The 23,565-nt window shown below is 40.5% G+C and overlaps 1 protein-coding gene across 2 annotated transcripts; it reads left to right on the forward strand.

Moving 5' to 3' along the window:
• The first annotated feature begins 1,002 nt into the window (after positions 1–1,002).
• brwd1 (bromodomain and WD repeat domain containing 1) lies at positions 1,003–23,456 on the forward strand. Of its 2 annotated transcripts, none has more exons than XM_071471661.1 (44): positions 1,003–1,222; positions 1,336–1,394; positions 1,516–1,545; positions 1,766–1,825; positions 2,750–2,900; positions 3,151–3,249; positions 4,535–4,695; positions 4,973–5,194; positions 5,920–6,020; positions 6,894–6,964; positions 7,117–7,217; positions 7,366–7,406; positions 7,500–7,601; positions 8,863–9,016; positions 9,139–9,273; positions 9,623–9,751; positions 10,014–10,162; positions 10,331–10,407; positions 10,599–10,829; positions 10,993–11,176; positions 11,648–11,738; positions 12,038–12,160; positions 12,293–12,363; positions 12,752–12,980; positions 13,187–13,303; positions 13,853–13,960; positions 14,543–14,667; positions 15,035–15,117; positions 15,433–15,544; positions 16,161–16,222; positions 16,332–16,487; positions 16,639–16,759; positions 16,930–17,055; positions 17,267–17,333; positions 17,691–17,741; positions 18,006–18,131; positions 18,247–18,399; positions 18,546–18,703; positions 18,903–19,069; positions 19,565–19,690; positions 19,844–20,032; positions 20,112–20,432; positions 20,600–20,755; positions 20,869–23,456. In XM_071471661.1, the coding sequence occupies exons 1-44, from the start codon at positions 1,186–1,188 to the stop codon at positions 22,281–22,283; spliced, it is 6,747 nt and encodes a 2,248-aa protein (XP_071327762.1). In that variant the 5' UTR covers positions 1,003–1,185; the 3' UTR covers positions 22,284–23,456. The 2 variants fall into 2 exon arrangements, with proteins under 2 accessions (XP_071327762.1, XP_071327763.1); XM_071471662.1 differs by having other exon boundaries at positions 19,850–20,032.
• The last annotated feature ends 109 nt before the right edge of the window (positions 23,457–23,565 follow it).

The following is a 23,565-nucleotide window of genomic DNA, read 5'->3' on the forward strand; positions in this document are numbered from 1 at the left end:
GCGCAAACCACCGAATAACTTTTAATGGTACACAGGTAAGTGTAAAAAAAAAAGTTGAGGTCATCAAAAACCGAAAAATTGGCCATGGGTTCACTCTACAGCAAGATGATGACCCATAACATTTGAAGAACAGAACACAGTGGCTTCAAATGATGGAAGAAGCAGCACAGTCTCCAGACCTAAAGCCCTTGGAGCTGGAATAAAGAGTGAAAGAAAAGCAACCTGCAAGTGCAACACATTTGTGGGTACTTTGGGAAGAACTTTGTGAACAATATTAGATTTCCATTGTAGAAAGAACGGCATGAGTGTGTTCAGCTGTGAATGAGTCAAGAATTTTGCTTAAACTTATTTATTTTTTACAAGAAGATTCCATGATTTCTCTTCTAACATCCAATTGTTTGTTTGTTCTATACTTTAATTTCAGAAATAATGAGACATTAAACTGCAAATGGAAAACTAGAGGCAATATAAAACTTTGGACCGGTAGTGTATATTATATATATATATATATATATATATATATATATATAGGTATGAATACCTAAGAAGATATTATATTATATTCGCTCACCTTTTTACGTACTACAAAGAAAATAGTCATATATACATTATTGTAGTGCCCTTTGCCCTTTCCAGAGGCCTGACTGATAATTTTTACAAAATTAATAAACCAAAAATTATCAATCAACACACTGATGAAGCAAATTTGGCAACCACCACCTATGACGTCATGTGCAGGACTCACGACCTTGGTCGGTAAAAAGGGGGGGGGCGTTTGATTGCTTCGTTATATGTAATGTTTTTTTTTTATTTTTTTTAATTAATTTATTTATTTCGTTATTTTATTTTTTACAAGTGGGGTTGGAAATAATATCAACGCCTGATGTTAGGCTCGATTAACAGAAATGTCGCTAACTTGCTAGCTAACGTACACTTCGGTCTTTTGTTGAGAGGACGCTCCTCCCCACCCCCTTTTTCCTGTGTTACTCCGCTGTGGCGGAAGTAAGTCGACTCGCTGAGGCCTCATCCTTCCAATGGCGACTGCAAACAGGCTGAATAGAAAGCGGGAGCAACCGTGGAGGGGGTCAGAGCTGTGTAGCCGAAATTAAATAAATATATCCTATTCTCTGTAGTCACAAAGTTAGCCTAACATTTGTTTCTCCTCTCCAAATCACGGCCGATTCCATGGCCAAAAATCGGAACACTTCGCTCCTTGAGTCGGGTAAGCCGCAGAAGTAAACCCAACTGATAGCTCAATTTACAACGATACGGTTCGTGCTAATTGATAACCCATCTGATTTTCTCACGGTTAATTTCCTCACTGTTCAATTTCAGAGCTCTATTACTTGATTTCTCGTTTTCTAACAACGGGTCCATGTCGGAGAGCGGCTGAGGTGAGCTGGCGTGCCTTGACTGGCACAGTGTTGTCTTTGAAAATAGTTAACTAGCTAGTTAATAATAGAGTTTGTTAATAGAGGCAGCCTGATCTGAATCGCCTCTTTTGAACCATTGCAGGTCCTGTCGAGCGAACTAGAGGAATATCAGGTGTGTATCCCTGCTGCCTCCGCGGCTTGTTATCTGCTAGCTGCTATCCGTCGGCGTTGACTGAGTCTGGTCTTAAAACTTGTCTCACTTCTGTCGACTTTTTAACACCTCTGCACGTCTCACTCGTTTGACATCACCCGGTTGTTTTACTAGCTCATTGATGTACCTGCTGGTGTTTTCTGTGCAGCCTGCGCTTTACAAAAACTCTTGTTTTCGACAGCTCTTGCCCAGGAGACTGGACTGGCTTGGAAACGAGCATCCGAGAACATATGAAGAAGTGGTGAGATTTAACTTCATCTCAGTTGCTAAGTTCATTGTCGGCGGTTGTTATTGTCTTGTGACAGGGGACCCTGTGCCCATGCTCTGAGCTTGTTTACGGTCTTTGTTCTTTTTCCTGCCGGTCTACTGCTCGATATCCTTGAGTCAGGGGGGTTGACAGAGTCGCAGCTCGTCCCCATCGGGTTAATTTCAGAAGGTGAACTGTGATATGTTCGCCGAGAAAACGGCATTTGAACGTAGGGTTTAATATTATTTAGCCCCGACTGTTGTACTGCAGATAGGGTGGGTAGTTCGGCTTCTCAATGCGTAGAGACAGCTCCACTGGCCAATCAGAGGCCGAGATGCGCTGTCTCTGCCTTGTTGTGCATGTGACCGGCGCTGTGATTGGTCCTTAGAAAGAGAAAGTTTTGCATAAGAAGCCACGCCTCTCAGAATAAGAGTTGGGGAAGCACATGAAAAAACCAGACACCCTGTCAGACATCAAATTTTACAAAACTGCAGCTTCCAGAAAAGCCTTTCAATTGCCGGTATTACATAAGATAAAAACCTTTAAATATTATCTATATAGGTTTACATAGGTCTCAAATAAAGCAATATACAACACACCAGCATGGTTTCTTGTTTTCATCTACCACACTGTTAAAAACCATCTATACCTATTATATTGACTATTATTGACTATATTGCACATATATTGCTTTGTTTGTCTTCTCTGACCAACAGTTTAAAACACATTCAGTTTACAATGATTCAAAACAAAGAATAGCAGCAAACCCTTACATTTAGGAAGGTTGTTTGGCATTTTAGTCTCATAATTGATTATCAGAATAGTTCTTCAGTCGTCGTTCAGTTTATTGACCAATCATTTCGGCAGTGATCTGCATTCAGTGTCATATCGCTACTGTGTCTTTGTTTGCTCTCGCAGGTTGCAGCCAACAGACACATTGCACCGGATCATTTGCTACAGATATGTAAGCAGATTGGACCGCTTCTTGACAAAGAGGTGCCATCATGTGTCCCAGGTGTACACTCTCTCCTGGGGTCTGGAAAGCAGTCAGTGCTTAGGACCCCAAAAGGTACACAATCATCAAAGCTTCTCTTAAGTATTTCTGGGGACAGAAATTTATAGCAAGCCTTTTTTTTTTTTCCTCAATACCGACAATGTAGCGGAAATTATACATGCCACTGACACTGATGAATATTGAGTTTTACATAACTGAAAGGTTTGAATAGTTTGTGCAGTTGTTAGAGCTGATACATTCCATTCACCACACGCAGCTGGTAATCAGCTGAATCATTCTCTGAACTTTCTGTTTTGTTTTTCAGACTGTGACAATGTGCGGTTTAAAGCTTCATCATATGCAGCCCTTCACCGGGGCAGACCACCAGAGAGGCCTTTGAACTGCAAGAATCCTCCACCCTTAGGTAATTCTGGCCTTGCTCGAGGCTTTTCTGTTAAAAAAAAAAAAAAAAAAAAATGAAATGGACAAATGGATGTGTTGGGATTTGTTACATATACTTTGCATTGTATTGCTTAGCTGTGTTTTTAAACATATCTTCCCATTAACCATGCATGTGATGTGATGTGTGTGCTGACAAGTCATTGAATAACTGGGAAATGTGCACATTTACAATTCTGAAGGATTCTGATCCTAGGTTATACACTGTGTAATGGACCATGCAAAATTTTTTTTTCCTTGACTGCCAAATTTTAATAGAAGTCATTCTGTCAGTGTATTGTTGACAAATATCAGTGTGGTGCACTGCAGTGATTTAGCCAGATCGGATGCAGCCTGTTACACTGCAGTGTTTGTTGGTATTAACATGACAGTTATTGTGGTTGTAAGTCATCATCATCATCATCAGATTTTAGCAGAAGCATTACAGTTTTTTTCAATACTTAACCTGCCCAATTTTCCAGGATTTCCAGCTCTTCCTGTTTTGTCTCACAGTTGAGGCATTTATCTCCTGCACACTACTGCAGAGATTCTTGCTATGTTGGTTTTCAACAATTTTTTTTTTCCAGTTTTATTTAAAACCTGTCCTCCCTCTGGGAAAGTAATACACATGCAAGCGGCCTGGCTATTCTGTTTATTATATAAATGTTATTGAAGTCGTAAGCTGTTAGTAAGCCACCTTTTAGAAGGCATGAACCACAAATGGGCCTCACTACATGCCTAAAACAACTTCATCTTGAGGCAGGGAGAACTTAAAGCAGAAAAAAATATTACAGATGGATTCATGTTGCTCTGATATTTTGTCGTCTCCCATAGTAACAGATACAAACCAGATGCAGATGACTTCAAGGCAGAAGTGATATTGTTATTGTTTACAGATTGATTCTGAGCGGTTACATTTTGTGCCGCTGAAGTTTAAATCAAATTTACTAACTGACACGATTAGTATAAAACGAGATATAAACCAAGTGACTGAGAGGAACAAACTAAACTAAAACCTAAGTTTATTAGGTGCTGTTTTGAGACACATAAGGTTTATTGAAAGACAATGCATTTGCATACTTAAGCCCAAGAATAACAGCCTCTTGTATTTCCATATGTTTCCTTTCATGCCATGGTTATAATGGCCCCTCCATTCCTTCCCACATTAGAGTAAATATATCTCACGCCCACTGTGTTTGTGCTGATGCCAGTCCTGTTGCAGTCCTGTAATTTCATCACTCTTCTGATGATTGGCATCTTATCGTCAACAGTGGAGGTGCATCGCGGGAGAGAGCTGACTGGGGTGCAGCGCTTCAGCTCCATCAATCCTGTCAGCAACTATGAGCGTATGCGGCTGCATAGGCGGATCCTGGGGCATCTGTCTGCAGTGTACTGTATCGCATTTGATCGCACTGGTCTCAGGATCTTCACAGTAAGATGGAATTTGTCAGCGTACACTCCCCTCAGCTACTTTATGTGCTATGATTACAGTAATTTTAATTTTGATTTGGCTCTTTTTAAAACACTGATTAACACAGAATTTGATGATACAGCATTATGACGGTCCATATTTCACATTATTAAGACCACAGTTGAAGTTGATTATTCCTCCAATTGCTAGGCTTTTATCTTAAGTTCATGCAAGACTTGTCCTCTATTGTATGCTAAAGTAAAATATTAAAGTAGAAGTTATTATTTTTCTTTTGCAGGGCTCAGATGACTGTTTGGTGAAGATTTGGTCTTCATTTGATGGAAGGCTTCATTCGACATTGCGAGGACACTCTGCAGAAATCACAGACCTGGCGGTTAATTATGAGAACACACTAATTGCTGCAGGAAGCTGTGACAAGACCATCCGTGTATGGTGCCTTCGTACCTGTGCCCCTGTGGCTGTGCTGCAGGGGCACAGTGGATCCATTACCTCCCTTCAGGTAAAGGAATCTCTGTCAATATACTAATATACAGTCATTTTCAATTGCATTGTGAGATATCATTATTGTTTAGATATCTTTATTTATCTTTATTGAGATTCATTATACAATAGTTAAGTATTTCTAAAATGTAGGTCTTACTGGGTATGTTTTAGTTGGACTCTACAAAGTTTAAGTTAAGAGGAAAAAATTGCCAAGAGCTAAATTAAATCTGTGTCCCAGTCCATCAACTGGTGCTATGCAGATATAGGACAGAAAAGATGATGTAATTAGGAGTGTCTGTAAAGTTTGTTTCTGCTTTTCACCTATGACAGAATTTGTTCTTATAATGAATTAATTTTATCTGCTGTATCATATTTTTAATGGACCAGAGGCTTGAAACACTGAGCAGCAGTAATATATTTTTGCTGCACTGACACTGACTGAAATTAAACAAGAATGAAGCAGTTTTCCATCGGCTGTCACGTCATCTCCTCTTTATTGCTATGACAACTGCCTCATCCAAGTGTTAAACCATTGTTCTTTGTACAGTACAAAGTACACCAGAAAATAAAAAAACTAGTTCTTAACCAGGTTCTTTTGCGTGTTGGCTCAAGATCAGGATTTTGGCCTGACTTACATAGTAAGAGGCAAAAGTGTCATGTATGTCTGTAGGATTTTTTAGAATAATTTCGTCAGTTATTCAGATGCCTGATCTGTGAACATCTTGTGTTCTGTGTTCTCAGTTCTCACCGTTTGCCAAGGGCTCAAAACGTTACATGCTGTCCACTGGAACTGATGCTACTGTCTGCTTCTGGCAGTGGGACGTCAATAACATCAACTTTAGGTGAGTGCTGCTTGTTAAGTAACAGTATGTATTTCAAAGCTTTTCATTCACAAATGTACTATACTATTTAAAAAAAAAAAAAAAAAAAAAAAAAAGGTCAAATTAATAATCCATTAAAAGTTTTTGAATATTTTATCTTTAAAAAAATTCAAAGGAAACACTCTCACTAGTTATTCAAATAGAAAAAAACATGGTTTAATTTGCTTGCATATAAGTTAAACAAACAAGGCTCTGAGCAAACATTGTAACATGCTAAGTTGTAGACAGTCATGTGAATGGGAGTTAAAAATGGCTGCTCTCCTAGCTGAAGCAGGCCTAAAACTGACACTGGAAAACTAGCCAAACTGGGTTGACAGTTTTATTTTTTTTCTGCTCCACCTCTGCAACTACACTGATAAGCCACTTGCACTGAAACAGGTAACTGGTTTTAATGTTATGGGTCATCGGTGTGTATCGCTAATGCAGCACCTTTCGATTTACGGTGTAGGTGACTGAAAAGTGCCTGCTTTGCCTCAATTAGGTGAAGTAGAAAACATCTACTTGTACAGCAATCAACCAGGTAAAAAGTATAAAACAATGAAACTAGTAAGATATCAAGCGAGACTTGGACTAAATTGGTATAAAGTGACTTCTGCTCTCCTCAAGTTTGTGGAGTTTGTGGCTTAATCCAACAAAAGAACATTAACCCTGCATCTAACCCGACTGCAATTACATTTGGTGTCCTGAAATTAAAAAACCAGTTAGATGAGATGAAACTTTATTTGACAGTTTTGTTGAAGGATAGTCAAAAAAATAACACAGCTCCTCTTTTACTGTTTGTGTCATTAAAATGTCCTTTTCCTGTCAGTAAAATTGTCTCTACTATCCTTCAAGTGATCGGCCACACAAATTTACAGAGAGGCCAAGGCCAGGAGTTCAGACTGTGTGCTCCTCATTCAGTCCAGGTAAGGAGTCATTCAAGGTAGACTGTTGTGCTGTACATATGCTTTTTAATGTGTGTTATAGCATAGCACAGTCCTCAGAATTATTATCTAGCTACCATATAATTATAATAGACATACAGTTAACACCTAAAGCTGATTTTTGTTTTTCTCAGGTGGGATATTCTTAGCAACAGGAAGTACTGATGATGTCATCAGAATATATTACTTGGGCAGCGGGAGTCCAGAAAAGATCTCAGAGCTCCATGAGCACACAGTAAGAACCCTCTTGAGCCGATAAACATTTAAATGGCTGCAGCAGCATATTGCACAAACAAATCATATTCAGTAAACTGTCAGCTGCTCATCAGCAATAACACAAACTTGTAATGATCATTCTCCATATTTGTGTTGTCTCTGTGCAGGACAAAGTCGATAGCATCCAGTTTTGCCACTCAGGTGAAAGGTATGATAAAATGACTGTATTAATTTGCTTTATTGCACCATATATTTGTCAATAGTGAATTAAATGTAAGTCGCTGTCGCTGTCCTTGCTCAGGTTTGTGAGTGGAAGTCGTGATGGAACAGCACGGATCTGGAAGCTCCATCAGCGGCAGCAGTGGAGATGCATCTTGCTCAACATGTCTGCCACTCTTCCAGGGTAAGGACCAACTCTGCTGTTGTAAACTAGCGTGGATGAAAATGATCTTAGTGCAGAAGCCTTTGGTTTGTGCTCAGTAATCGTGTAATGAGATGAGGAAATGCACTGTGCAAGGAACAGGATATGCAAGAACAAGATTTCATTTGCTGTAAAAAGTATCTGGAGAATTTGTTAAATAGGCCGCCTTAAAGAGCTGTTGCAGCATGTCGAAGTGAACCAGGTGCTGATGTCAGCTGAAGAATCCATTTTCCCAAATGTTTTATTTGTTCAGTTGTCATGTTGTGTAAGCCTTCGCTCTCATCTGTTTGCAAGGCATTGACTAACATGTCATGAAGACTTAACATCATTTCCAGCTACGGACTGAAAGATGTTGGTTTTTTTTTTTTTTGTTGCAGTATCATTATTTTTGAATAATAATTTCTGATCATTGAAACCATAAGACTTTTTGCCATTCATTTCACTGTGTTATTTATTTATTTTTTATTTTTTGCTGTATTAGTTAGTTAGGAGTTGTGGTTTGTACTGTGCTTACCATCAGACAGCCATGCTTGATGGACACAATGAACACACCAGTTCAAACTTGAAATTTTCTGTCATTCATACATAGAGCATATATATATCCCAGTGTGCCAACATCACTTAAATATTATATTTATATAAATCTAGCCATACTCTCAGCTCCTTTCATCTTTTTGCAGTGCTTGAAAAAACAGTGTTTACCACCCAAAGCTTGTCTGTCTGTCTTCTGAAGAATTATAAAAGAGCTGTCTTGGCAGTTTCTAAAATTAGCTCACCTGCCAAAAACATTTTCACTGCCTTGTGCAAGCAACATGTAATCATCATCATCAGAAATCATAAGCATCACACAGGTTCAGTTATTGTTTATGTCGCTGAGTAAGTCACTCTTAGATCAAACTAAATGCCCCCATTCTGTTTAATCTTTTATTATTTGTGGTAAATCTGCTGGATTGCCTTGGATTGCTTCTGTTTGAAAATAAATAAAAATACCAACCTGTTTGTCTTCCCCTGTAAAGTGAAAGAGAGAACACAAATGCACAAGATAAAGCTGTGGTGGGGAATAGGTGGCAACATGCTCCTTTCAACAGGAAACAAAGGGAAATTCATGGGAAATGCTTTCCAGAAACACTTACATCATCAGATACAAGCTGCCAGTTATTTCTCCGCCACTTGTGTTGAGTAAAGAGCTGCACCCTAGTGTAGTTATGTGTATTTTCTGATTTTGATGTCCTTTTTTCTACAGTGCTGAAGCAATGAGTGAAGAGGAAAGCTACTTCAAACCCAAAGTCACCATGGTAGCGTGGGATCGCCATGACAATACAGTCATCACGGCTGTTAACAACCATCTCCTCAAAGTGTGGAACTCCTACACAGGACAGCTGCTACATATCCTCAAAGTAATTGTGCACAATGTTGTATTTCTCTTAGGAAGATGTTGTGCACACTCACAACAACTCAATTAAACATTCGCAAACGGACTAATTTTAATACCAGACACTAACCCGAACACTGTTTTCAGGGCCATGAGGCTGAGGTGTTTGTGCTGGAACCGCACCCTTTTGACCCCAGGATCATCCTGTCTGCCGGCCATGATGGGAATGTCTTCATATGGGATCTGCTGCGAGGGACAAACACACAGCACTACTTCAACATGGTACACTCACACAGTATCAGAACATGGTGTTAACAGAATTGTGAACTCAGGAGTTATGTTACATGATGAACAAACAATACTCAAACAAACAAGACATGCTACAATACGCAATGTAACAAATATGTCGATAAGGAACATTAGTGTGTATTGGATGTAGTGAGGAGGAAACAGGATGTGATTTTTTTTAATTTATTTTTTAAATTTACTTTGAGGTTCTGCAGGATCTGAACAGAAGGATCATTCAAGGACATGAAAATACATGGCCATTGTTAAAAACTCCTTTGTGTGGATTTGGCCTTCCTTGTTAACGAGTTTCTATACCTGGTCTGATTTTGTGTTTCTCATCCAGATCGAGGGCCAGGGTCATGGAGCCGTGTTCGACTGTAAATTCACTCCTGATGGCCAGCGTTTTGCCTGCACAGACTCTCACGGCCATCTGCTCATCTTTGGCTTCGGCAGTTCCAAGCCGTATGAGAAGGCAAGAATCAGTTGCATATGCACATTTAAATGTTTACACAAACAATTCATCTTTATTGCCAGGTAAAAATCACAGTAATTCCATTTTTAGGGACAGTTGTTGTGTTCTGAGTCTAGATATACAGTACTGCATTTTTACAATTGATAAAATATCGTCACCTTTTAAATTGAACTCTGTAAGTTCACTTAATAATATGGAAATGTACGTGTCCATCCAAAAACAAGTGTGTCACGTGCATCTTTCTCCTGGTCTCCACACACAGCTTCCAGACCAGGTGTTCTTCCACACGGACTATAGGCCGTTGATCCGGGATGCCAACGGCTTTGTGTTGGATGAACAGACACAACAGGCACCCCATCTCATGCCCCCTCCCTTCTTGGTGGATGTGGATGGAAACCCACATCCTCCGAGGTAGACATGACCTTCCTATACAACATGACCTTCCTATTATTTATACTTATCTTTTAATCTATTATATATTACTTATATTGTATCTGTTTTACTTATAATCTTCATCTATATACAGCTGTCTTTTATTTAAAATGTATATCAATATATTTTTTGTTTTAAAAACCTCAGGTACCAGCGTCTTGTTCCAGGGAGGGAGAACATTGCTGCTGAACACCTGGTTCCTCAGCTGGGATACGTAGCCACCAGTAAGGCCTGAATTTGACCATAATTAGACTTTTCTAAAATGTATGTACATTTTAATTAATAATTTATCAACCAACTAGATGTAAGAACATGTCAAGCTTTTCCACAAAGCCTGCTCTAAGTATATGCCCATTATGAAACTCCACTACCATCCACTCATGCTCTTAGTCTCCCCATTTGATGACATCTTCAGGTGATGGTGAGGTGGTTGAGCAGGTGATCAGCCAGCAGACTGCAGAACACGAGGAGGTTGCGTTAAGACGCAGCAGCCTTCTGGACGAAGCCATCCGACAGCTCAGGGAGCAACAGGACCGACGGAACCAGCCTGGGAGAGAGGCAGGGATGGGTGCTGGAGCAGGACCAGGGGGGCAAGCTGAGGCACAGGGCCCAGCCTTGGCACCAGCACCAAGCACACCACGCAGAGGTATCAATACAGAATTCCAGTGTTCCATTGGATTGTTTTAGCTGATGTATTGATCTGCTGAGCTGTTGGGAGGCTAGCTGTTTGATTTTTGGTAGTTGGACACAATGTCCTGAAAATGCAGCACAATCATTTACTGATTTATGTTCATTTTACTTCACTGCAGTGTCTGTGAATGATCGAGCAGACGTGCAGTCACCCCCTAATGTGGGTCTGCGCCGCAGCGGGCAGGTGGAGGGTGTCCGGCAGATGCACCAGAATGCTCCTCGCAGCCAGATGGCCACCGAGAGAGACCTGCAGGCCTGGAGACGCAGAGTGGTGGTGCCTGAACTGTCAACCAGCAGCTACAGGTAGAGATCTGTGATGGCAGTATTACCTTTTACCAACCATGTCTGTGCTCTTTCTGGACTTTTCTGTTGGATTTAGTTTCTGAGGTGACACCATTTACACAAAAGACAAACAGTTTTATACTTACTTTTATCATGTAATGTTTGGATATGACCGAAATGGAAATAGATCCTGACAACTGAACATTTTACATTAATATCAAAAAACATCAACAACAAGATCATTTATTATATCTAGGTTGGGTTGGGTCTAGAGGTTATTTTCACAAGTCTTTGTGTGAATGTGCCCTGGTGTTTATCAACAGACAAAAGGTCAAGTATTATTATTTATGCACTGTGGGCATAGAAGGCATGACATTAACATCAACAGACAAGTGTCAGGTGCTTATGGTGTTTTACTTATAACAACATTTTACAGCAGTGTTGTGGTGGAGTTCCTCTTTAATCTTAAACATTATGGAAATTGTTTTTCAGGGACCAGGAAGACATCCGAGCAGCCAAAGGAGATGAGGAGGTGGCTCTGTACAATGCAAAGAAGAGGCGCATTATCTACAGTAGCTGTCGAGTAGGTTTCTTGTTCCTTTACTAATATAAAGTCTCAAATGGCAATTTAAAAAATCGGTTTGTGTGTACCCCTGTTTTGTGAATTTTCAGTAGACACTATGGTACTTTGACCCATCTGCAACTTGCATATAACAGGGTCTGTATTAAAATACTGAATATACAGTGTGGGTATTAATTATTTTCACTATGCCCTGTTTAGAATTGTGTTTATTCATATTGTTTTTTCTAGTTCACAACCACTTCAGTTCAGATCTCTGCACCGGTGTTGAGTCTGTCCTCTCTGTCCTTCTCTCCCCCCAGGATGATTCAGATGATGAGCCTCCCACAACGAAGCGAGCACACGGCCGCAGTGACACAGTGGATTTCATCGACCTCTCGTGTGAAGAAGGAGAGGAGACCGCAAGCTCAGAGGCACACTCTGAGGTATCATGATTCCCACTCTCCTGTGACTTTGGCAAAAGTGTCATTTGTCTTTTTTTTTTTTTTTTTTTTTTTTTTTTTTTTTGAAGGGAGGGATTTTTAAGTGATTTTGCGTTTTGTTTTGAATATGTTCAGGACAATGAAATGGATGGGAGTGAACTGGAGTCCTCCAATGATGAGGAGGAGTGGAACAGTGACAGCTCAAGGTATAGTTAAATAGATGCACTTCACTGAGGCTTTTGTGATGTCCCCCACTTGGAAGTTGCTTTGCATAAAAGCATCTGCCAAATGAGTAAATGGATGAAGTTGTATAGACAATGGTCACATTCAGTAATTCTTTTCATTTGTTTGAACTTGTTTAGAGTACCAGATTAGAGTTTTCCTGAATCACAAAAACCCATTGTTTAAATTAAAAAAAATATCGACTGTGATGTTAAAACTTTGTGTCGCTCCTCTGTGTTGTCTTAGGTGGCAATCTCCACCCATCTGGTACCCCAAGCAGGTTGAAACAAGTTAGTTAATTAAGTTTTTGTATCGCCTGTTTTAAATCTATGTAACTTAAATTCGGGATTATTACTGCTTTTGATTGGACAGCCACACGTCCAGCGAGTACTCAGACTGGACGGCAGATGCTGGTATCAACCTGCAGCCCTCCACCCCCTTGTCGTCACGGAAACGAGTGCGGCGCAGACTCAGCACTTCCGAAGAGGAGGAGGAAGAGAATGATGATGAGGAGGAGAAGCAGCAGCAGAGTGATGAGGAGGAAAAACCCAACAAGAAAAGCAAAGAGAAGGCCAAGAAGGCAAAGAACAAGGCACCCCGGGTGAGTTAGACACTGATGTCCCACTCCACTCACCAGCTTACTCATCCTGACGTGTCACTGTGTGAATCGTAACTGGTTAGTCATGGCCCAGACTCAGATTTAGATTCTGTCATTGAAGAAATATCATGACAAATTTTTTCAACAAATATTTCAAAACAGGTTCATATTTATTCTTCTAACATTATCCATCTTGGTGCTCTAATCAGCGTCCAAAGGCCAGACCATCCATCAACAGAGAAGTGTCCAATGAGTTCAGACCCTCACCATGGATCACTGATGTCATTCCCAGGAAGTCTCCCTTTGTTCCCCAAATGGGTGACGAGGTATGTGCTTATATAAGGATCTGTGTTTTTACAGAGCCACCGGGTAATTTTACAAGAAAACATGATGTTTTTTCAGTCCCTAAGTTTCTGTTTTGTCTTCTCAAATGTAAATCATTTTTCAAGCTGTAACTTAACCTGGACATCTTGGCAAGAAATCATCCTCCTTAAGACAAAAAGATCAAACATAATTCTTCTTAAGGCCATCGTGTTATCACAACAGAGAAACAGAAGCTTAGAAATGGATAAAGTTACTACAAGAACCAAAGAAATTAACCTTAAACCTAAAACCTCAAAATGTGAAGAAGTGCAGGTTTTTGTAAACATCTTGCAGACGATTTTAAACTGTCGGCAGAATGTAAAATTAGTATGTGAAATATGATATATATTTACCTGTTAGATATTGTTAAGAGCTTGGATTGTCCTTAAATATATAGCCCATGTATGGATGTAGTCTAAATACAAGTCTTTTGGTGGTAGTACCTTGGCATCATGATCACCTTCCTGTTACTCAGTTACTTTCTAAGCTGTGACTCTCTCTGTGCCTGTCAGGTGATCTATTTTCGGCAGGGACATGAAGCCTACGTTGAGGCTGTGAGCCGGAATGACCTGTACCCCATCAACTTAGACAAACAGCCCTGGAAGAAAATGGAACTGCGGGTAAGACTCAGGGAAAACATTCCTGGTAGAAGGAAGAAGTTGAAAATAGTCTACAGCGTCTTCACCCAAGTCACTAAAAACACAGAAAATCAAGATGATGTATGACTTACACTGATGAGGCAAAACATCATGACCAACATGAGTACTCTGGCCGGTTTGTGTCTGTGCAGCCCCATACACAGCAACATGTAATGTGTGATGTGTTGTGACACATTTCTCCCCAAACCATCATTAAAATTTTCTGCCACAGTACCCTGTGGTTTGTTAAAGCCAGCAGGGATAGTCATTGTTGCACTTGTGCATCATCGATGCGCCAGTTTGTGTCTGTGAACCAGTGTCTGACCTCCGACCACTGTCTGTGGTACTCTCCACTGTTGACCAGGAGCTGATCTGAGATGCTCCAACACATCATCTACACGAACCAACTGTTCACTTACCATCTAATGTATCCTAGACCTTGTTGTTACAAGCTAATCAATGTTGTTTGCTACATCTTTGAGTGGTTGTAATGTTGCAGCTCATCAATGTAAGTAGAAATTTTGGAACTGCAAATTAATGGAAACTCTGCTGTACATTTTGTAGGACCAAGAGTTTGTGAAGATCACTGGGATCAAATATGAAGTCTGCCCTCCAACACTTTGCTGTCTGAAGCTGACTCTCATTGACCATGGCACCGGCAAAATCACAGACAAGTCGTTTTCTGTCAAGTAAGCAGCTCAGTTTCATTCACTGGCTCTTTATTGAGAAACACATTAAACATTATTCTTGTTAGCAACCTAACATGAAGGTCGCATTTGCCTAAGTCTTGTATGAACCGAATATATGCTTGTTCTCTGGAAATAATAATGTCTGCATTTGTGTGTTGGGTTGCTGTTATGATAAGGATAAGAAGAGCTCTGCTTCCAAAATTTTAACGATCTGTTTTTGGTTTTGAAATACTGGCTAAATATCTGGTGCTGTAGTTTATGTTTTATAAAATTGATGAGTATTTGTCAAAATGATTCAGTATCTGTTTCAAGAAGACAAAGAATGTTTATTGTATTTCTCCATTAAAGTGACTGATTTCTCCATCAGGTATCACGATATGCCAGATGTTATAGATTTCCTGGTTTTGAGGCAAAGTTACGACGAGGCACTTCGTAGAAACTGGCAACCAAGTAAGTTTGTGTACCTTGTTAGAGATTTTAAGGCCTTGTTTCTAGGCCAAGTAGTATCCTCCATGTATCTGTTTAATCAGTTTAAATACATTAATCTACACAGATGTAAGGTGATCCTTAGAGTGGATTTAATACCTTTATGTGAGCTTTTCAGAAAGACCAGACCCTTATTCCAGTGTGAGGATTCTTTTTCATATTTGGATTAACTGCTTCTTAGTGTAGGTGCTGATAAATGAAGATCTGTTGTTTTTCACACCTGCATAAATAGGCGTTTTTCTTCTCCCCCTGAATATGGAAATATTTTCTCCGTTGCAGACGACAGGTTTCGCTCAGTAATAGACGATGCCTGGTGGTTTGGGACCATCGTCTGTCAGGAGCCCTACCAGCCAGAATATCCAGACAGTCTCTTCCAGTGTTTCAAAGTCAGGTGGGAAAAACACACAGTTGTCAGGACAGGATAACTGGGAATAATAAGCTAGTTTCTAACACGCTGATTAACTGTCACTGCTGCCACTGTTTAAAGCAAAGCTTGGACACCGCAGCCTTGCCATACAGCAGTAAGTGGAATGAAATTAGTGTTGTCTGCCTCCTGAGACTACAACAATGGCAGCAAGGAATAAATGCAAATCTGAGCCAAACATTTCCTTTCCTGAAAATGCATGTGATGTTAAATTTTACATTCATTCATTCATGTATTTAACATTTGTATTAATTATTTATACATTTACAGATTATGTCCACATGGCCATGACTAATCTGTCTGCCCCCTAGTGCCCATGAAGAGGCATTACAGTGTTTACAGACAACAAATTCACATTGTATCAAGATCATTTATTCATCTCTGCTTTGTACTGTGTACAGGACATCATGTCAATGACCCTCTGTGTTCTTGTAATTACAGTAATATTTATCTCTATTTTTTAGATTGTAACAAAACCAAAACTTCTCATTAATGTCCGTAACATGTTCACCAGTTAATTAAAGAATTAATTAAAGAAATAACGAAGAGGAATCACTCAAATCAATTTCTGTGTTTCCACCAGGTGGGACAATGGGGAAAATGAGAAACTGAGTCCTTGGGATGTGGAACCTATTCCAGATGATGGTAATTCAGACCTTGTATTTGCTGTCACACCCACAGGCATCACTGTTATGGTGTCTGCTCAGAAAGTAAGGTTGGTGGGATTTCATTGTATATTGTCTCTGCTGTGCAGCCCAGCAGCCAGAGACAGAGGGAGGCGGCATCCCTGTGACAGCAGATGAGATGAGCGAGCTGATGTACAAGCCTCTGCAAGGGGAGTGGGGGGAGAAGAGCAGGGACGAGGAGTGCGAACGCATCATCACTGGCATCGACAAGCTCATCACTGTCGGTGAGTATACATACACGGATACGCTTTAACTTTACTTAGTTTACATTCACTCACATACTTTCTATTTTATTCACTCACATCAGGGTCCATTTAACTGTGAAAGGTTTCCTTCCTGGTTGTACTTACATCGTCACATGTGTTTCTGCTACAGAGATTGCAGCTCCCTTCTCTGGTCCTGTGGACTTGATCCAGTATCCCACCTACTGCACTGTAATCGCCTATCCTACTGATCTGGGAACCATTAAATTGCGACTCGTGCACAGATTCTACAGGTCAGACCCACCAGTCTTTCTTTCTTCCACATACCTGTTAATGCAAAGTGGTCAGACTTCATTCACAGAATTATTTGTACTCTGGACTGATCTTATTGCCTACTGAAATTCTACCAACTTATATTATGTGTAAAACAATATATATTTACTTAACCTCTGGTGATCCACAGGCGCCTCTCAGCATTAATTTGGGATGCCAGGTATATTGCACATAATGCCCGCACTTTCAATGAGCCAAGGAGCAAGATTGCCCACTCTGCAAAAATCATCACAAATGTCCTACAGAAGTTTGTCAAGTAAGTTTGTCTTCTCTATATTGTATCTTAATTTTCTGAATAATAATCTGAATTTTGCATCCCTTAACAGTATTTGAACATGTCTGTCAACAACTGAAGGGATAGACATCTATAGAATATGTGATGATAACCGAACTATAACACAGTAACACTTAAAGAAATTTTATTCATTTAGTCTCAAACATAATAATATTTTTCCTAATTTCCTCAGTAATCCAAGCTGCACAGATATCATGGAGATTTACAATGCTGTGGAAGAGATGGATGATGATGAAGAGGTAAGTGTACCTAAGTAAGCTTATGTGTCATAAAGTTTATTCATTTTTATATACTGTATGTGTCACACATTGGTGAAGTTACTGTACTAGTCAAATAGCTATTAGTTTGACAAGCAAATACAGGTAAATACATAAAATCTGTCCGGTTGATTTAAGTCAGTGCTGGGATTTGTTGGATTTTAGTTTAAAGTCAGGAGAGATCTAGGAGGAATGACACTGATTGCAGTTATAATTGTATGTTTGACATGGTTATTTTCCATTTTCAGTCAGTTTATGAATGTGCCTTCAACAGTGGAAAATTAAATTAGCAGCTCAACGGTCAGATTCAAGTTACATATATTTGAATACTGTCTACAGGATGAAGATGCAGAAGCACCTGGAACCTCAGCTGGACACCGGTTACGTCAGGTAAATAGACATCTAGTATATACATGATGGATAATTCATGTGATTTCATACAAAGACAGAATATAAAAACAAGACTACCGAAATTGAGAATGTCCAAACAGGTCAGTATCAGTTGTTGAAACTCAGTACTATGTCATTGCTACTAAGACACACTATCTGTAGGGAAAATGGAGATGACAGTTTGGTGGCTGTTTGACCGTGATAAGGATAGCGGTGGATTAGCATGTGTTACATGTCTCCCCTCTCCTTCCCTAATATTTGCAGCGCTCTGTAGAGGTGCTGCCAGACAGAGATGCCTGGAAGGAACAGTGCAGGAGTCTGCTCAACTACATATTTCAGTGTGAGGACTCAGAACCATTCAGACAGCCTGTGGATCCTGAGAACTATCCAGTGAGTTAACACAGCACGCTGGAGTCATGCTTTCAATAAAGCGACATCAGTGGGTTACAATTTCTTATGTTGTGGTAAAGATTGAGTCTAAATCATGTTTTATGTGTGTGTCCAGGACTACCATGACATCATTGATACACCAATGGACTTTGGCTCGGTGAAAAGGACCCTGGAGGAAGACCACTATGAAAACCCCATAGAACTCTGCAAAGACACCCGCCTAATATTTGCCAACGCTAAAGCCTACACACCCAATAAACGCTCCAAGGTACAGTAGTGAATAAAGCCTGGAGAAAATGTTATCTACTTAAACGGCAATTAAAACCTTCTTGGGGTTCAGACTTTAGATTAAAGTGCCAAGTCATTAATGTTTGTCTGACCCATCTCTTCTGTTCTTTTTCTGTTCTGTCATAGATTTACAGTATGACCTTGCGGCTCTCAGCCTTCTTTGAGGAGCAAATCAGAACAATCATATCAGAGTACAAAACTGCCATCAAGAGCAGTGATAGGCTTCGCCGCAGTCAGAGGTTCCGCAAGAAAATGCAGCAGCAGGATCAGCCCAATGCCACAAGGTCTGTTTGAGTTGTGCCTCTCCTCAGCTGATGTGCTTAACAGTTGTGTAAATGAGTGGGAATAATATGTTCTTTAAAGGCTATCTGGATTAAGTACCTGGTTTTAACTGTTTTTTTTTTCTCTTGCAAAAACAGTAAAAAAAATGTTACTTTTTCATGCCACTGTCTGATTAAAAAGTTGCATTCTTCTTTTCTCAAGTCAAAGGAGGGCTGCAGTCAAAACTCAGGAAAAAGTGGAGTCGACATCAGTGACCAAATCTACCTCAGCCAAAGTGTCTGTTCCTGAGAGAGCCAGGAGGAGTCGAAGCAGCAGCTCAGGTCACAGCTCCTCGGAGGACGACTCCAAAGGTGGTTCGTCAACACCAGGTGCATAAGAGACTTTGCCTCCAAATGATAAGTTATAGTAAATCATTGGAAAAAAAAAAAAAGCAAGATTCTCCACCTGTGTTATACTGGGTTTATCTCGCAGATGACAAAGTCTGTTCCAAGTGTTGGAATGAAATATTACATGGCAGTAATTGTCAATTAACTGCTTAATCCAAACTCAGATTAAGCATTGCTATGCAGTCATACCCAAATATGGAGCACTAACCTCATTTGTTTGTTACCCAATTGCTTTTCTAACAGTAATCCGGCTGCATATTAATCATGGAGATGGGTGCTGTACTCTGAATTGTTGTGGCAGTTTTTTGTAAACTGAAAGCTACAGTCTGCAGATGATTTTCGCAATATTTTTACAACTCTCAGTTAAATACTGTTCAGAAGAAACATTTTTAAGAAAGTGCACTCGTGAAATGCAATGACATGTCTGATAGCTCATTATTTGAAATCTTGACATGATTAAGTGTTTTTCTGCTTCAGATTCTGACAGCGAGAGCGAGCCGAGCGAGTCAGAGGAGGAGAAACGTCCTGGTTCCTCAAGGCACCACCAACGCAGACAGAAAGCAAGACTTACGAGACGCAATTGTGCTAAGCAGAGGAAAAAAGGTCAGGAAGTTTTTTCTAGTTTAAAATTTTAATTTTCAAATATCATACCATGTGTTTAGATTTAGAGAAAAAACAGAAGATCGTAATGCAACATTCAAAAACTGTGTATTTTAAAAAAGGCCTGAAAATTATGATATACAATGTTGTTGGCAGTTGCAGAGAGTGATAGTGAAGACGATGACGAAGAAGAGGAGGAGGAGGACTTTGACAGTGAAGGTGAAGAGGGTGAAGATGGAGAGGCGTCCTCCCAGTCTTCAGGTCGTCGCTACCCCAGTAGGAGTAACAGCAGCAGGAGTACACGGCTAACCAGAAACAGCGCTGCCGCCGACAGGAAACGGACAGGTACACGCTACAGACACAACCGTGTGAAACTTCAAGCCCTTTTACACATTTAACATCCCTCTCCACGGCTTGTTTTCAGAGGGCAGAGCAGAGATGAACGGTCACAGCAGTAGGTCATCTCGCAGGGAGAGACGTCACCACCAGGACTCTGACAGAGCCACGTCCCAGGGCTCGGACAGGGAGGAGGAGGAACTCACGGTCCGCAGATCACTCAAGAGAAAGACGGCAAGGGCAGCAGTGAATAAGATCAAACTTCTTGAAGTGTCAGATGAAGAAGACGAGGAAGAGGAGGAGAAGCCACGGAGGAGCAGCAGTCGCCTCCGACATACAACCCGGGCCAGCAAACGCACTGCAGTGCTCCAGAGCAGCTCAGATTCAGATGGAGAGCTGTCATCACGGGGTAAGCAAATGCTTTTCTTAGTACTTTCTAAAATTTAACTTGAGAATTAAATTCAGAAAGAAAACACAGATTCCTGTCAGATCTAAACAGTCCTATTTGCATTTTTATGTTTTAGGCAGGTCACAGAATAGATTTTTGCTCAGTTCTGCTCCTCTTCCACTTTCTAGCTTCTCGGAATACAAAAGAATCTGGTCGTGAATCCAAGGCTGAGGAGGATGAAAATGACAGCGACGTTTCATCCTCCTCCCAGAATCAACAGAATGGTCACACGAGGTCCAACAAACAGAGGACGTCAAAACAAGCTGCTAAAACAAAGGGAAATGGTGAGTAATGTCGTTATCAGGCATGTTTAGTTTTTGATATCTAGTTGCCACTTGCTTCGAATTGTAATGAGAGTTTATCTAATTGATTGGATTACTTTTCCTTTCCTCTGCAGATAATTTGTCCCATGTGAACGGACACAGTGCAAAACATCACAAGTCTGACAGCAACTCTGAGCAGGAGGAAACTGCAGAGGAGAGCTCTGGAGAAGCTGAGGAGGAGGAGGAGGAAAAACAGGCGGCTGTGTCTCAGAAACCTTCTAGAAGCACAGCAACCACTCCAGCCAGGAAAAAGAGGATCACAAGTGAGGAGGAAGAGGAGGAGGTAGAGGACACTGAACGCAGGACCACACGACACAAACCTCCTGTAAGCTCAGATGAAGAGGACAAAGAGCGAAGTTCCCAGAAACACCCGCACCAAAATGGGAGAAACTTGGAAGAAGCAATCCACAAGGACTCTAAGAAAAAGAGTAAAGTTTCGCCATCAAAAAACCAAGACAAACAAAAATCTGCCTCAACTAATAAACTGGATGGTGCAGAATCAGACGAGCTCAGTGATTCTCCAAAGAGATCCAGCCCACGCAAGAAAAGACTGAAAAAAGACGAAGAACACGAAAAAGAAAGCAACCACTCCAGTGAGGAAATTGAGGTTGAAACAAAGACAAAGAGATCAACACGAAACAAGAGCAAATCTAAACGGCCTCATGGCGACACCTCGGCTTCAGAGAGTTCTGAGCAGGAATACAAACCCAAGAGGAAATCAAGGAGAAAACGCTCCACTGGCTCATCAGACGAAGAGTCGGATAATTCGGATAACACATCAAATATACGGCTGAGTCTCCGAGCCCTACCAAAAAAGAAATACATCAGTGACAACTCTTTTTCTGAGGAAGATTCTGCTACTGCGGGCCAGGCTAAACAGAGGAACGGCAGGTGTAATAAGAGAGAGTCTAACAGAACGTCTCCCAGTGAAACCAGGATTCAGTCTTCCAAGAGAAAACGTATTTACACTTCAGACTCTGAAGATGGGGAGGGCAGAGAGAAGGAGCCAGTGTCCAAGAACAATAAAAATAGCAGGTCAGGCTCCTCAAAGCGTTCCAAAAGGGAATCCAAACAAGTGGATGGGAACAGCAACGAAGAGGACAACTACTCCCAGTCTGATTCCAGCGAGGAGGAGGAAGACGTACGTCAATCAAGGAGCGGGAAGAAGAACTTGAGGCAGCCAAAACACAAACGAAAGGAAAGCTACAGCAGCAGCAACCACAGTTCAGACTCAGAAAGCGAGCAGTCATCTTCAGCCTCTGAAAACTCAATTGCCAGCTCAGGGTCCCACAGCAGTCCAAAGAGGAGAAGTCACAGACGGTCTGGGACCGGTGAAAGGACTGCCAGCCGCCAACTTAGGCAGCGGCGGCAACGGTCTGCCTCAGAGGAGGAGGACAGTGACGAGTCATATAGCAAATCACAGCGAAAGACACGTGTGAACACCCGGAACCGGGGGAAGCGGACGGTAAATTATCACGACAGTGAATGAAGGACTTAGCAGCTGGAACTACAGGCTTTGGAGGAAAGACGGAGACGGACATTAACTGGAGACCTTAAAGACACTTGATGGCCATGTTATGGTAGTAGCACTGGAGTCCTCGAGAGAAAATGCTGTGAATCTGTTTCATTCAGGGATATTTATATTTTCTATGAAAAAAAAAACATGTTTATAGATGTAATACAAATTCAAGCATTTGAACTGCTGGTTTTCACAAGGATACAGAGCAAAATACCACCTCCCATACTGCTTGTTGTGATTTGGCCAGCAGAGTAACCATTCTGGGGAATCTTGTCCGCTTGGGTGCTATCTAATATACCTCTGTTTAATCAAGCATATTGCTGGCTTGCACTAAGATACACTGTAATGAGGTATTTCATACACTAGTTTTGCATTAGAAACTCAGGGGTCAACTAAGTTTACTGTAGTCTCAGACATGCAGTTGTTTTTTTGAGCTAAAGTAAGGAAAAGAAACAATTCCAGGTCGGCAGATGTCCAAGCACACTCAGTGGGACAAAAATTAATCCATGTTCAGACTTTTGACTACAGCACTCCTTTGTAAATCCACATTAATGCTTGACTGTATTATGTTTTGATATGAGCCAAATGAACGAGTATGATTTTTTTTTTTTTTTTTTCCCCATAAATTTCATTTTTTCATAAGTTTTGTGTTGTATTCTAGTGAATAGATGTAAATATGTGATTGGGAATGACATTGTCTGAAAGGGTGGATCAGTCAGTAGCAAAGCATTAATTTAAACTTAAGCTTTTTTTTTTTTTTTTTTTTTTTTTTTTTACGTTTAACTGCATTGTCTTGCCATATGTCACAAATTGGTACCTTTTTGCCAAGTACAAGTAACCAAAAGTACTTATTGCAAAATACTGCGATTTCTCATATTGGGAAGACCTTTTATTGTTGTCCTGTGTTACCTACTTTCAGTATTAAATTACTTTTCAGAGTTGACTTAAACATTTTGCCAGTCACATGGTTTAGTTTTGTTTATGGGGAGGTTTCTAAATAGTCGCTTTATGACATTTTGCTTAATGTTTTTCGTACTACACCTTTAATAAACAGATTTCACAGGAAAACTATTAACACAATGTGGTTGTGGAGTGCAATGAATGAGTTATTCCTCCTATTAATAAAGACATCATTTCAAGGTGTATTCTGTGTTGGACTTAATCTTACATGTTGCCATCATGAGCATGATTCACTTGGAGATAATTCTGCAACATGACAAATCATTTTATGTTGCAGTAGTTGTGTTTAATT

The sequence above is a fragment of the Trachinotus anak genome, unplaced genomic scaffold (genome assembly GCF_046630095.1).
Source record: "Trachinotus anak isolate AG129_WGS33_773 ecotype Australia unplaced genomic scaffold, CSIRO_AGI_Tana_v1 ptg000034l, whole genome shotgun sequence".
NCBI classification, from domain to species: Eukaryota; Metazoa; Chordata; class Actinopteri; order Carangiformes; family Carangidae; genus Trachinotus; species Trachinotus anak.

Excerpts from the sequence above, each read along its gene's own strand:
- brwd1 (XM_071471661.1), top strand. The coding sequence starts at position 1,186 with ATGGCCAAAAATCGGAACACTTCGCTCCTTGAGTCGG. Across the intron at positions 1,223-1,335 it reads CACTTCGCTCCTTGAGTCGG|AGCTCTATTACTTGATTTCT; the intron begins GTAAGCCGCAGA and ends GTTCAATTTCAG. Across the intron at positions 4,696-4,972 it reads CTGGTCTCAGGATCTTCACA|GGCTCAGATGACTGTTTGGT; the intron begins GTAAGATGGAAT and ends TTTCTTTTGCAG.